Below are 15360 nucleotides of genomic sequence, written 5' to 3' on the forward strand. Positions count from 1 at the left end.
CTCTATATGTAAGGGATGGGCATTTCCAGTCACTTTTATTGGTGGGGTACCCCTCCCAGTAGACCCCCAAAATGCCCATCCCCTCAATGAACTAGGTCAGCTCATGAAGTAACCAGTTAACAACTACTAGAAAATGATTGGCAGGACTCTATATGTAAGGGATGGACATTTCCAGTAATTTATATTAGTGGGGAACACCTGCCAGTAGACCCCCAAAATGCCCATCCCCTCATTGACCTAGGTCAGCTCATGAGGTAACCAGTTGAAACCTACAGGAAAATGATAGGTATTCCAGTAATTTCTATTAGTGGGGAACACCTGCCAGTAGACCCCCAAAATGCCCATCCCCTCATTGACCTAGGTCAGCTCATGAGGTAACCAGTTGAAACCTACTGGATAATGATTGGCAGTACCCTATATGTAAGGGATGGGCATTTCCAGTAATTTATATTAGTGGAGTACCCCTGCCAGTATACCCCCAAAATACCCCTCCCCTCATTGACCTAGGTCAGCTCATGAGGTAACCAGTTGAAACCTACAGGAAAATGATAGGTATCACTTCATATGTAAGGGATGGGCATTTCCAGAAATTTCTATTAGTGGGATACCCCTGCCAGTAGACCCCCAAAATGCCCATCCCCTCACTGACCTAGGTCAGCTCACGAGGTAACCAGTTGAAACCTACTGGAAAATGATAGGTATCACTTCATATGTAAGGGATGGGCATTTTCAGAAATTTCTATTAGTGAGTTACCCCTTTCAGTAGACCCCCAAAATGCCCATCCCCAATCATCTCCACCCAAACTACTTTTCTCCCAAAATGTTATATCTATAACTATATATATATATATATACATGCAAGATGTACTAAAAGATAGGATATAACAAAGTTTTGTGCAGCTTCAACACTTTTGGAAATATATTTTTAAATTCATAACAAAGTCAATACAATATTTGAATGTTTGTTAGCCAATATATCAATATTTATGGTATTGTATAATAATACAAGTCCAAAACCAACATAAACTTTGCTTACAAAGGAATGACCTTTAGTACAATACAACATTTGTGTAATCAGCTAGGGCTCTTATATCACTTACTGAAATATTCAACTTGTCTCAATTTTGTAAACCAATAATTCTCCAATGGTGCAGTATCAGCCAATACTGCAATCCTTATCATTCACAAAAGTATGACTTTGTGAGCTTTGGAATTATCATCCTGGCATGTTTTAATGTTAAAGGTATAATATCATGAAATTCAAGGCAAAATGCAGTCTAGTATTAGTTTGGTTTGTAAACACTGGTGCATACTTCAGCATCTCCTAAATACACGTGTTTGTTGTACCATTAATGTTGCATGATCATCTGCAGTGGATCAGATCATGATTGCACGGGAGAATACTTGTCAGCTTATAGCTGGTTTACAAGCAACACTTGTTAAACGCTCATACTTGCATTACTGTTATTGAAAGAAGATGCAATATGAACCACAGAAAATAATGCATATTTTTTTCATTAGATGCAGACAATGAAGAATTTCATTGATTTTCAATGCATATTTATATACTCTCTTCACAACATGTGAAAACAATATTCTGTATGTATAATTTGTAAAAGTGTTGTAGAACTAGGTGTTCAGCATTAGCAGTACATCAGGTTGGAATGCATATTTATGGGCTCTGTTTTGGTGTGAACACAATAACAGACTAAAACCTGCTAAATGTAGCACTTTATCTTCAGGTTTTCTAGTGCAATTATGTGGAAATGACAACCAGCTAAAAACTTGGGTTCCAAATTAAACTGCAAAACTTTACCTTTAGTTACTTACCCTCAACCATGTACATGCCCCTATGCAGTATTGTGGGTAATGTCAAATTAAATACACATCAACCAGTCACTAGTCAACAACTTCACACATCAACTTCCAGTTGCAGTATTATTGTACTTTCCATAACCTCATTATTGTTTTTGAAATGAGCGCCTACTCAACCATCCACTCACCAAGTACGATAACAGTCCAACTGACATCAGAAGCAAATGCAAATACTACACTGTACATATGAGATTAACTACTGGCAGTTGTAACACACATTTTAAGAGAAGTCAATTATAAACCACTTTGAAAATCTATCTGCTTTAGTAAAAGATTCCAATTCTGGCTTTTTTGTTCAGTGTATAGTAAAGTTTTTGTAATTATAAAAACAGTAAAAGAGCATCAATTCAGTTTTAATATGCAATACATTTTTAAATTCAAGTAAAAAATTATTTAAATTCAATACAACTCATCAAATTTGTAATATAAACCTGAATGCAAATTGGTATAAAAGGAAGTTCCAATGCCCTAATAATGAAGTTTTGTAGATAAAAGGCAATAAGGATCATTAAATTAATATGATCAAATATGAAATATGACATTGTGTTTACAAGTTAGCTGTATATGGCTTATTTCTTTCTGGTGCAAACTGTTCATAAATTATTATTGAGATGATACTGTCCACCATAAATGAAAAAGTGCAGGATATTGACATTTTATTAATTTGGAACAAGAATTTATAATGATGTGACATGGCTTAATACTCCTTAGCCAAGTAACTCTCTTTTCTCTGCAATCACATGATATTACAGTGGTTCAGGTTCAATTCACATACACTTAATTTGGTATAGTTTGTAGTATAGGTAAGTTCTTTTTCATTTGCAAAAGGGACATCTAGGCAGGGGTAGCATGATCTATGCAGAGGTTGCTTGATTTGTAATTTGAAGTTGTAACAACATTCCATTTGTATGCTATTGAAAATCTACAATCTAAGCAAATCAAATATCATTTTGTGTTACTATTCTGTTTTGATAGGAGACCTGTTCAATCATGGCTGGACCAAATTGCTAATAAGCTAGTTAATGGTTTTCCAAAACCACAAAGAACATGAATAAAGCTGTTCTATTTGAAAAACAAATAATGTACATGAATACAGTGGTTCAGTTTAACCCTAATTACTTTGTGTTTGTGCTTGGGAATTTTCAATTGGTGTCGATAATATGACATACTTCTCCAGTTTCCCCCCCCCCCTCCCAAAATAGGAAGATCATCTCATTCATTTCTTCTCTCACTAATTGGTTGTTTTTCTGAGACTATAACTTTAAATCTTTGTAATATTTTACAGGATCAACACACAGAATTAAATTAATTTACCAACCTACTTAACATTCTTTTCTCTGCCAGCTTCTGGTATTTATAGGCAGATTTTTAATATAATTTTTGTTTTCACAATAAACCAGTTGTATGGGATATTTTCGCCCTGTGTCTTCAGGAAGTCATTAATTTCTTTTCGATCTAGGTGCAAAAGGAAACATCAGCAAAGTATTAGCGAATTCTTAATATACAAATAAAAACAAAAATTGTGAAAATCACCCCCTACCCCAGCCAACAAATTAAAAAAACGACTGAGGCATTCCCCCATTTTTAACATCCTAGTGAAAACACTGCACAACTCATGAATAATTGATGACATGATGTCCTTCCTCATATGATCAATTGTATATCATTATTTACATGAATATTTAACAGTTAAATTCAAGTGGTTTTCCACACTATACTTAATTTTTACATATGTTATCAGAAAAGACTCGTAGATGACCTCGTTCTTTAACATAATAATTAAGCCACTACTTCATCGGTCATGTTAGGTAAGAAGCATTTGGTGCAGAATAGTTTAAGCAACAACGATATTTGACCTAATATTCATGAAAATAACTCAAATAAATATTATAACTAGGCTAACCATTATGTTTCAATACATTCCAATAATTAATATCAACAAAAATGTCCACACATCATCTGATCATGCACATTTCAGGGTAAAATAGGAATAATTTGACACATTTGTTTATCAGAATAATAACAACATGGGTGCTAAAACATCTGATTGTGACTCATCTGACAAATCTCTCTTGCAAGTTTCCTTCTGCAGTGAGGGCGAGAGATTAAATTTTGAAAAGGAATAGGCCTGAGAAGTTAGCCTATGTTGGCAAAGGCTCTTACTATGTATATCCACACCCCCCCCCCAAAAAAAAAAACAAAATGAAACACTGACCTGTTCACAGACACAGTTGTCAACAAAGTTCTTGTTATTGAACTTGTCACTGTCTAGCTAGTGACTAATATGCCTAATATACATGATTACAAATTGAATCTCATGGTTTTAGTATGTGGAATGCTGGAATGAACGATTACAAGTAAATGGTCCATTCCATTAATTTAGGTTCCAATTACTGACATTTTATGTGCATATAATTAACTAATACTAAAGTCAAACATGGATCCACAATTAATGGAAGGTTTGATAAGACTTCCTGAAATTTAAGCAGATTTTTCTACCTGGCATCGTTCCTGATGTATTTTCTTCTCATGGCTCTTTTCCCATATGGTATACTTCCTTACTGTAAGAAATAATATCATATCACATCAAATAGTAGTAGGTACTCAGTACTAGTAAATCACAGTGAAAACTTGCAAAAAACACAAACTATCGTGAGCTGACATACAAGTGACCCTTGGTACAATATATACTCTCCTGCACTTCCATGAACAGGCATCTCTACACATGGAAGCACTTTCTATAACTAAAATGTCATGCTTACTATAATTGCCCAAATTCACGCAAAAACATTCAGCTTTGATATTATATATGATATCACAATGCACAAGTGCTTCACTTGATCTGTCCCCACAAAAGAGAGACACTGAACAGACACGGACCCATATTTAAGTGATCTTCAGCAGACCACGGTAAGAGCTGCTGTGGAGTCTAGAGTAATATCTATTTGCTAGAATTGAATGTGTAGGAAAATTCCTCTTGACAAACCATCCCTGGTACTGTTCTACCACAACCAATTTGGGGTTGATTGGTCAAGATGCCCAAACAAACAATCATTTGGCATCGGTGGGTAAGAATGAAGTACAACTGGTAGTCTGGTACCCAGTGAGATTTGGCCAAATCTTTATCCTTATATCACTTTTTGTAGAGAACCATATGATAGTAAACTATGTTCACAGTGTTTCAAAATAACAATTTCATAGCACCAGATTGGGATTGAATGTCCATACAATAAACAACCACCAGTCATTGCCTATCAGGTGTTAGCAGTGGAAGACTAAAACCTGATGAGCAGCACTGCTAAAATATACTTTGCATGTGCTGAAATGATGTGTGATCGAAAAATAATTGAGTACACATAAATGGAATTAACATAAATACTTCTATCCCTCCTGTATATATTGTAGTATAAATTGTGACTTTAATGCAATTGGTAGAGATTGCAGTCCATACCTTTTTGACCCTTTGAAGTTTCACGACGGTTGCAAAACAGGGACATACTGTAATCTTCATCTCCATCACTCTCATTAATTGTTGCGCTAAAATTCAAAGCAGAAGACAGAGCTTGTTTACATCATTCTATAAAACAATATACTGGCAAGATAGTCAGAATAATGCATGTTATTTGCTCATATATTTTTGATCAATATCAATGTTATGTTTTCATTCCAATATTTAGCAAATATGCAGCAGATCTTTGTCATGTGATTGTTTATCAATTGATATGCCATGTCAAGACCAGCTGTTGTGTTGCACATAGGTGTAAACAGGTAAATCTTACTTTCCTTAACAATGCATTTGCTGTAACAATTGCGTGGAATATATGGTGTAATTATAATAGCATCCATACTACCTTGATTGGCTCCACCTCTCCCCCATTTTTTTCCAACATGGGTTTGCCATATCCATAGCATAACATTCTTCATTCAATTCATTTCCAAATGAATAAAGGCATTCCAAATGCAATGATCATGTCACACGTTGAAATATTTTGATGAAAATAATATTAAAAAAGGGATAATTCACATTGGAGCTTCATGGTGGAATGTTGACTTAAGTCAAAAGTAAAGGCAATTGATTCCGCTGGTCCAATTTAATGAATAATGATGGTACAATTGCTCATACAAATTCAACAAAGCATTACAGCATGTACCATGTACGCAGTAATAGATACATGTAGACATACACATGCAAAATGCTTCAGACAAGTGACAGCCTACAGTATATAATAAATATCTAACAATCTGAAATGCTCTCATTTTAATAATATTCTTTCATACCTGTAAAATTGTGCTTCCCGTTCAGGAATACAAAAAGAAATTTCACACCCTAGTGCATCTTTTTGTTTTTATCAAATCTATTGTGGCCCTTGCTCACACATCTCTGGTCGGTGTAACGTTCCACTAGGACAAGTCCAAATTTTCGAAATCGTCATTATTAATAACTTTTTAAGTGTGTAGTGTACTTGAAATGAAGCTGTTAAAAGTTTAAAATCTGTTCAGCTACTCAATGTGTACTAGGTTGCTGCGTGAATATGGAAGAATCTCCTTTGTACTTAACCTATTCCAGCATGTCAAAAAAAGAAGGACGGACTGCCTCCAGTTGACTATTCACACCCTGCGCATGAATCTGTCTTGAATAGGTCTGTTCATTGTACAAATCAACAAAACACTAATTCCTCCAGGAATATAGAGCTCTCGAAAGTTATTGTACAAATCTCACAGCCCCACACTGAGAAGAACCTACTGTACCACAGGTACAAGTACCATCGATAAACAGCTCTCTAAACCACCATGCAACAGCTCAAACAATTTTTTGTTTTCTTTTGACAGATGAGATCACAAACTATGTTCAGTTTTCCCCCTTAACACAACATCCCACCACACATACAGCCTCACACAGGTCTAGACCAAAAATAGAAGTTTCAGAGCACAAGTAAAGCAGGTTGGAAGTGAAAGTCCTAATAAAAACAAAACAATACTAATTATCCAGCAGGTGTTGTCGGTAGATAAAACTACATGCCAAACCTCTGATAAGTAGTAAAGTTGTAAAGTTCTGTATTTTGTCAGGGAGTGTCACTACTCAACAAGCCCCATAAGGTTTTTAGTACACTTTCTTTCACAAGTTTTGGTTCTTATCTCCCATGTTGTTATGTCATACTTATGTTATATAAAACAATATAAATGAAATGAAAAAATGAAAGAAGCACAGTATAAAAATTACTACATGTGTGAAATAAGATAAGCAAGTTACAAGGTGTTAGACATATTCATCTACTTCTCTCCTGTATATGTGTACTATTAATTTTGGTTTTAATGCAAATGGCAGAGACTGCAGTCCATACCTTGTCGACCCTTTGAAGTGTTGCGACGTTTGCAAACAGGGACATGATCTTCATCTCCATCACTCTCCTCATTACTTGTTACAGCTAAAATTCAAAGCAGAAGACAGAGCTTGTTTACAGCATTATATAAAACAATATACTGGCAAGATAGTCAGACTAACGCATGTTACTTGCTCAAGTTCCTTCAAGACAGTTAAGTAAATATGATGGGTGAAAACAGTAATATAGGGTAGAGCAGGTAACTATAGATAATGGAATTTGATGAAAAGCAGGACTGCATTGAAAAAGCTATGAAGAAGGAGAGGGACAAACAGTTGGTGAAACTGGTTGGAAAAGGCTTTGGGGTTGAATACATTATAATAAGCACTTCACTTTCATCATGAATAATCAATGGTATCAATCCTCAAAGGTTTCAGATATGATTTAAATACAGTATTACAATATTGGGTCTATGGCCTCAGTTACTCTACCCCACCCTTTTTCCTCATGGTACATCTTTTCCCTCTTCAGAGCTTCCCTGTGGGAAATTTAAGCTCTCCATAATACTCTACTAGGAACTCCCCTTTGATGAACTTCCTATGTGCAATACTCCATAACCTGTAACCACAAAATATGCAGTTACAGTTGTTCAAGTTAATATCATTTTCTGGCCATCATAGTACTCACCATAATCTGAGAGTTGATTATAACATGTAATTGACATTTAGGCATTTACAAGTAAGAGCCCTGTCAACCTAATAATTTGGAGACATTCTAGAATCATCTATTGTACCTCCAGGTTTAAGGTATAGTTTGTATGCAATGCAATATGACATAAACCTACATGAATGACCCATTTTCAATGATTTTTTCTAACTGTAGCTGATTTAAAATGATCTTGTGCAACAACACTTAAATAACTAATGACATAATGTGTTGTCCTATCTAACACCATCAACTACGAGTTTGTACCAAGTAATCTATGTGATATATCAGGCTTACAAAATATTGGAAAGATAAAGTATTGGAAGACCTAACGATAGGGCTCATTTACGATTCAAGACCAACATAAATTCGAGTCTGATACTAACATAGTGCCCTTCATGTATAGTATTATCATGTTTATTAGCACACATGTAATACATAGGCTATCTGACTGATTTGAAATTGGTGGCACCACTACTATGAGATTATGCCATGTACTTTATAAATTCTTGTTTAAATATAGCTTCATACCAAATATTATGCAGATCATTTGCATGGGACCATGCCAAATTAAATTGAAATTTTACATTAAGCCCCACATTCAAGAGAACAGCTCCACATATCTACTACCCCTGACCAACATGTATACATTTACTGGAATACAACATGTATATATAAATATAAGCATATATTATTACCATCCACAAAACTGTTCATCAAAATACTGTTAATAATTCAAAAAGCTCAACTTACATATACACCAGTGCTGTTGTATTTGAGACAAATTAGACTCACCAATAAAGTCATCAATAAACTGGACTGAAAATCCCCATTTATCAACTTTGTTAGTACTGTAGTGAATAGCCTCTTTTAATGGCCAGAAACTTCTCTTTACACGACATCTAAGTTGCATCTGTTAGAAAAATATAAAATTATAATGCTTTTGCAATAAACATTTCATGGTGCAAGAGCGGATTTAAAACAGCGGAATCACTTTCAAAGCACTGAAACATCCACAAAGGCCCTAATTTTTAATTTCTGGAGGTATGGACCCAACCATGCACGCATCGCCTGACGTTAGGCTACCGCTAGGCTCGGTCTAGCGAAAGGAGGAACACCCGGATCGAATGTTTGGCTCATCGCTTTGATAAGGCGTCATACTGAAGACAACATACTGAAAACAAAAGTTTGAACTTGGCATCAAGATGGCTTAACTTAGGCAATATAGGCTTGCAAGTTCAAGACATACTGACATTTAGTTGCCACCTGAGGTTTGAAGTTAGATTTGCGAAGACAATCATAGGCATATTTTCACTCCCAGAGATGACAACCCTGAGGATCAGAGACGAGACCAGAGCTGATGTGTATTTTTTTACCAGTGGTGTTTTAATATTTGTTTAAATTTTTGATGTGCAATTGGCAATTTAACGGGTGAGTGAAACCATGCTGTCTCCATTTTTTTTACTCTCCCAAATGAGATCAAAGCATAACTGTGCCATAAAGTATTATTTTAAGCAAGTGTTGTAATAATATTGTAGGGTAAGTGTATCCTAACCCAGTAATGTTACTAAAAAATTAGGTCCCGATCGAACAACAATTGCGTTTATTTTTACTGGGCCCCCTAATTTAGTTGCTATCGTATCACTTCCCAATCCCATACTGTGCGGATATATTCTACACTATAGGGCAGCAGGTCAAGTACCTTACTAGCTTCACTGTTCTACCTCTGTTCGCCCGTCCTGCCCCTTCAATCAATTTTAACGGCCCAGTCCCCCATTCATTATCCTTTGTATTTTTACTTCCCTGTCGCCAACTCCATAGGTTTATTTCTCTCTCGCTAAATTCCACAGTTCACTATTTGTATGTGCATATCGTAGGCCTGTTCGAACTTCGGGGTTTAAACTGCACATGCGCAAATCATCAAAACCTGATCCAATATTTACCCTGGGCTCTTTGCAGAGTCTGTAAACAACCAGCTCCACGAAAATTACAGTAACCTAGGGATAGGCTATATCAATAACTTTTTACAAAATATGCATTAAAAAACCTTTAAATTTGACGATGCATGAAGTACAGTAATTTACCCAGGAACCTGTTTTAAAAATTACCAACATTATTGTATGCATGGTGGACAACAAATAAGCATATTCTGAAAAGTTTAACTTGAATTGCTTCACAACTGGTCTGATTTTCATTTTGAATTGCTTCCCAATGGGTTTGATATATTCACTAGAAATGCCAGTTGTTGCATCGTTACCTGTACCTGAAGTTCCTCTAATGCATCACAGGCAGAATGAGCCTCCTTTGATAATTCATGAAAAAAGGTTGGTAGATTAGAAACTAGAAAGGGAAATTTGTTGTGAACCACCTTCAGAGTTGTATATTCAACCTCAACCATTGATAACTAGAGTGATTCAAATGAAAACTAGTCACATTTTAAAACTAGGAAAGTTGAGAGCTATGAAATTCATTCAGTTGCACACAGTGATTAAGGATTTCAACTCAAAATTGGATGTTTAGAATTGAAGCTACAGCAAGGGGCGTGTCCATTCTTTATTAATTTATAATATATGACTATTTATCTCATGATATTCTACCAAGTAATGCAATATCTGCCAGAAGTATTTGTTCACAAGCAAAACATATTTATTGTGTAATGGATTGTTCAGGAATGTTTTGCCAAAACCTTCAATGGATAAAGTCATGTGTATTATGTGTACAGAAGCAGTTAAATGGCATAGTTTGTTGAATTAGGTAATAATAAAGGGTTAGCCTGTCATTTTCTATGAGTTACCGTATATGTACATTACCAAAAATGTTATTTACATGTATGCCTTTAATGCAAAAATCTGGAGTTTCATATTGTAGATACTGTAGGCATTTTCTTCATAATAGTACCAACCATTGGCAAATGTGTTTCACCTTGTAGGAAAGAAATACTATTTTTGAGATGTTCAGATGAGTTTTTGCATCTCTCAAATGTTTTATATTGATAGGTCAGTATATATTATACCTTTTAATAAACATGTGCAGATTTATTTTGGTGTGATGTAGCATAAAATTTGCAACTTGTGGATTTGGCCAACAATTTACTCAGCGATTAAAGTTAAATTTATAGTGGATATTAGTGAAATTACTAGTGATTGCTCTAAAAGATTGGAGAGTTGCTAGCAAATCTGTCAAACCAGTGGTGACATGTGAATACCAGGGATTGACAGCAGTGTTCGAATTAACACATGTTCACATGCACCAAAATTAATGCATGTAACTTTTGACTGCATGTTACTTAAATAGCTTACATGTGTGCATGCACGTGCGCATGCACATTTGTAAGCTATGTGTGCGTGTGCATGCAAGTAAAATATTTCAGTATAAAATTAGTGTGGTAAATAACATATTTGAGATCGAAAATTGCTGTTACAAAAAAAAACCCTGTTGTTTCGATTGGACAGTGACTTTTAATCATCATATCCCGAAATGGCCTACATTAACAAAACCCAGGAGTAACTTTGAAAACACCCGTTTTGTATTTTTCACTTGTGGTGCAGGTAATGATTTGTTTGTGTATGTAATTTTTGTTTAACCTACATGCACAGGTGCATGCACATTTTTTTTTTGTAATTGGAACACTGGTTGACAGTCACCAGTTTATTACACATTCAAGAAAGAAAACAGCCTCAGGCCATACCAATTACAGGTCACTACATCAAACCACTATACATCTGTTACATTCATTTCAATGGCATGTATGCCATAACATATTGACCAATCCCAAGACTTCTAGTCAGTAAAGTTCCAGTAAATTCATCAAATCTTTGACATGAAAATATGTGCACCTACTCTTAACAATGGCAGTGAGGAAAGAGCTCACCAAGAAATGTATTAATGTCCCAATGCACCAAGTCACATATCCATGAATGTAAACACCTGTTCCAACATGCATGACCATAAACATAACACCTTTTATACAATAGGTTTAGCAGATGACTCTTTAGTTCTGTTTTAGATAGACATAAATTTGGAATCCTAATATCCACATCTAAGATAACAATTATTTTACTTCTGTGTGAACGCATCGGTGACTATAAGAGCTATGTAAATTAGTGTACTGGTTTCATCTCAACATGTTCTACGTGCTGGGCAGAAGAGTATTAGAGACAGAAATTGCCCTAGAATTGATTACAGGCAGGAAATAAACTATCCTCAACTCCAAGATAAAAGTGAATCTGTGTTAGAATGGCACTGTGTACTGTGTGGTACAGTGCAGCACAGTGTAACAGGAACTGGAATAGATACTTACAGTTGTAGTAGTTTTACTATATGTGGTTCGAGTGAGTGTTAATATTTACTAACAGCTGTATGCCGTTCTATGCCATATACTGTGTAAGGTGGGAGAGGGAAGGGGAAAGGGTAACTACAATTTTCACTGTACATTAGCAACGAGGGTTTCTGCAGGTTGATATGTACATATGCTTTTACTTTAACCTTTGATTTGGTCCATGACACTTGCATTTAATGATTTATGTGTAGTCGATTATGTGCAAGGACTTGATGCGTCAAGGATAGTAATGCTCACTTTACAGAGACAGCAAATGAATATATACTGTTATCAGTGTTCTTTCTGACAAAGTAATCTTGAATTTCAAGATAATGATTCTCATGTCTGCTTTGGTAGAATACTGTACCTAGTTTTGCAGATACTTTTCTAGGACTTATATTCCGAAAGCACCATTGGTATTCATGTGAAGCCTTACCTATGAAAAATGGTGACATATTTTTAGTGTGTCTCACAGAACATGAGTCTTGAAAGTAGAATGCATAAATATGCTATTCTTTAAGTGTAAATACATTTTAAGGGTTGGAACAGTCATTTTCCTTTCATTCACCTCAAACCTCTCATTGACCGAAAATGTTTCACTTCTATTCTTTTTTCATATGCTTTTTATATTCATGATGTAAGATCCTTTTATCATGAAATTTGTTTCTTTGTAACTTTGAAGTTTACCTACTTTACAAGTTCAAGCTTGTTCAAAACTTTCTCAAGGCGAGAGGGATGTTATGAAGTGATATTCTACATCCCCCATGCACTTTAAGTTCTTATCAAACAAGGTTATTTATTCCTTTGCACTATTGACCTTCAACTTTCCCCTACTAGGGTAGGGTACTGCAGTTCCCAAATATAGATACACTTAAGAAATTGTTCTGTCCATTTCCCAGATGTATACAGTAGTGTAAGGAAGGTTCAGACAAGGAAAATCAACTAAAAATTAGGATCAAGAGTTGTTTTCATTCTCACTTTGTGATATTCATCAGTGATAAATTTGTAAATGTTCTTTCTGTTCAAGATTAGGGTATATTGAACCAGTCACTGTCGAGATGCACATCATGTGTCCGTCCAAGCTTTTACAACTTTCGGATTGTTTTTCTAGGGATATATTATTTCTGGAAAGTTAGCAGAATCAATCAGACTCACAATGATTGTTATGGGTATAATTTAATGAATTGTTTGTAATCAGTATCTTGAAGAAATTTTACAAAGCACTTTATTGAACTTTTGTATGACAGATAAAATGAATCGTGTTGTCAATGGAACTCTTTGATCATTTTTTTTAGTGGGAATTCTTGGAGCATTATAATAATTTTCCCCCGAGGGCAACGATAATGCCATCTTTTACCAAGCTTACAGGCGGTATTTGCCACATAATAGTATTGCTTGTATTGTTAACAGGTGATTTGAATAAGTACTGTCAGAGAAACCCCAAGATAAATGTTTTGTTGCAATAAATGACTTTTTTTTCCATACAAAATGCAGTAGGCACTAGGCCTTTATTAATTAGGCTAGTCCAAAATCGGTAAAATAATGAAGCATTGTTTATCAATGAAGCTCAACCTAGCTCAAATATATATTCATATGAGCGCTCAGCAAAAAGAAAAACATAAAATTGTGAAAAAACCTATTCATCCTCCAAACACAGCTCTCTTCTAAGTTTCTGAATGGCCCTGACACGAAACGTTTGGAATTGCCCTAGTACTACTAAGTACTAGGCTAATACATGATAGTACCCATTAGGCCTAGGTCTAGGCCTTAGTTACGTTTTAACTAAGTTAGGCCTACCGTTATGCATAGTCCATAGACCTAGCCTGGCGTAATTAGGAGAATAGCCATAAATAATAGCCAAGGAGAGTGTGCTTCAAAAATATAATACGGCCGCTTATGCCATGAAATGAACTACATAAATGGTTAACTTACCGTTCTTCCCGCGCCGTGTGACTCGCACATCTGCATTTGGATGGACTGTATCTAGGCATATACTCGATAGGCTAGCTAGACGCGATCGAGGTTCGCGTACGTACGGCGCGAAGAGCGTAACGTTTTCATTAGAGGGCCGGCTTCTCATCGGTGCAAAGATAACGTGCAATACAACATTGGCAATTTATATTCATTTTCGCGATTAATTGCTCAACAGAGGCTAATATATATTGTTCCTTTGGGTAATATGTTTAAAAGGGTGATTTTATAATAAAGATATACATATCGATTTTCATTTTAAAGGCCGAAATCACAATGTTTCCGAAAGTGCTGTTTTTACCACTCGCGCATATAGTCAATATCAGAATGCCCATCTTCAGTGCTTTCTAATTTACCTAGTGTTTAATTAATTTTAATAAATCTTAATAGAAACGAACATTTTTCAACCCCCCTTGACTCGCTCCCAACAATATTTGCAGAATGTAACTCTATCGTTCCAATTTAATAGGCAGAACTTAGGGCGACAGTAAATATGTTGCCCTAAGTCAAATGTTGCCCTAAGTGCTGAAAATCGTAATAAGTTGAAAAATCAAGAACAGTGAAAAAACTTCCAGCCTCCACTGGGATACGAACCCGAGCCTCTCGCTCTGTACGCGGACACCCTAACCACTAGTCTATATATATATATATATATATATATATATATATATATATATATATATATGTAAATATATATATATATATATATATATATATATACATTTATATATATAGTTGGTACCGTACCATATTTCATTTTGCAGCAAATTCCCTGAACGAAATATTGCAAAGTTTTTGCATTACTCATTCTCTTTATATTAAGTTGGCGTCAAAGTTTGAAAGGAATATTTATAGGACATATTTAGTTTCAATTTGTAATGAAGTTGTTTGGGAGTCTCTGCATATTAGTTTGTGCATGCAATCTAGTGACAACAGCCGCTTTAGTGATGTCATCGTTGTATTCATTTATAATAAAGAAGCCATTTATACACTCATGAATCTAAGTTCGATTGTACTTTCAAAATGAAAAACTCCAAAAGTTTAGCTTTCGAAATCGCACCACCATTATTCTGATATAAAGTCCTCCAACCAGTGGAGACCCTGGTGACACGTGGGGCGCGTGCATAATTCACAAAGTAATGCAAAAATCTGTACTCCAGCAAGAAACCA

The 15360-nt window shown here is 35.3% G+C and overlaps 1 protein-coding gene across 3 annotated transcripts; it reads right to left on the minus strand.

Annotated features, from left to right (window-relative positions):
- Positions 1-3092: 3092 nt before the first annotated feature.
- Positions 3093-14216, minus strand: LOC139970257 (uncharacterized). Of its 3 annotated transcripts, XR_011794074.1 has the most exons (6): positions 14152-14216; positions 8697-8814; positions 7218-7301; positions 5327-5412; positions 4375-4436; positions 3093-3330 (listed from the first exon to the last, which is right to left on the minus strand). XR_011794074.1 is itself a non-coding variant. In XM_071975927.1 (5 exons), the coding sequence occupies exons 1-5, from the start codon at positions 14185-14187 to the stop codon at positions 4434-4436; spliced, it is 327 nt and encodes a 108-aa protein (XP_071832028.1). In that variant the 5' UTR covers positions 14188-14216; the 3' UTR covers positions 4313-4433. The 3 variants fall into 3 exon arrangements, 2 of the variants coding, with proteins under 2 accessions (XP_071832028.1, XP_071832027.1); XM_071975927.1 differs by lacking the exon at positions 3093-3330 and having other exon boundaries at positions 4313-4436; XM_071975926.1 differs by lacking the exons at positions 3093-3330; positions 4375-4436 and having other exon boundaries at positions 4979-5412.
- Positions 14217-15360: the final 1144 nt, after the last annotated feature.

Source organism: Apostichopus japonicus, chromosome 7, assembly GCF_037975245.1.
Source record: "Apostichopus japonicus isolate 1M-3 chromosome 7, ASM3797524v1, whole genome shotgun sequence".
NCBI classification, from domain to species: Eukaryota; Metazoa; Echinodermata; class Holothuroidea; order Aspidochirotida; family Stichopodidae; genus Apostichopus; species Apostichopus japonicus.

Excerpts from the sequence above, each read along its gene's own strand:
- LOC139970257 (XM_071975926.1), bottom strand. The coding sequence starts at position 14,187 with ATGCAGATGTGCGAGTCACACGGCGCGGGAAGAACG. Across the intron at positions 8,815-14,151 it reads CACACGGCGCGGGAAGAACG|ATGCAACTTAGATGTCGTGT; the intron begins GTAAGTTAACCA and ends TTTTTCTAACAG. Across the intron at positions 5,413-7,217 it reads CACTTCAAAGGGTCGACAAG|CGCAACAATTAATGAGAGTG; the intron begins GTATGGACTGCA and ends TTTGAATTTTAG.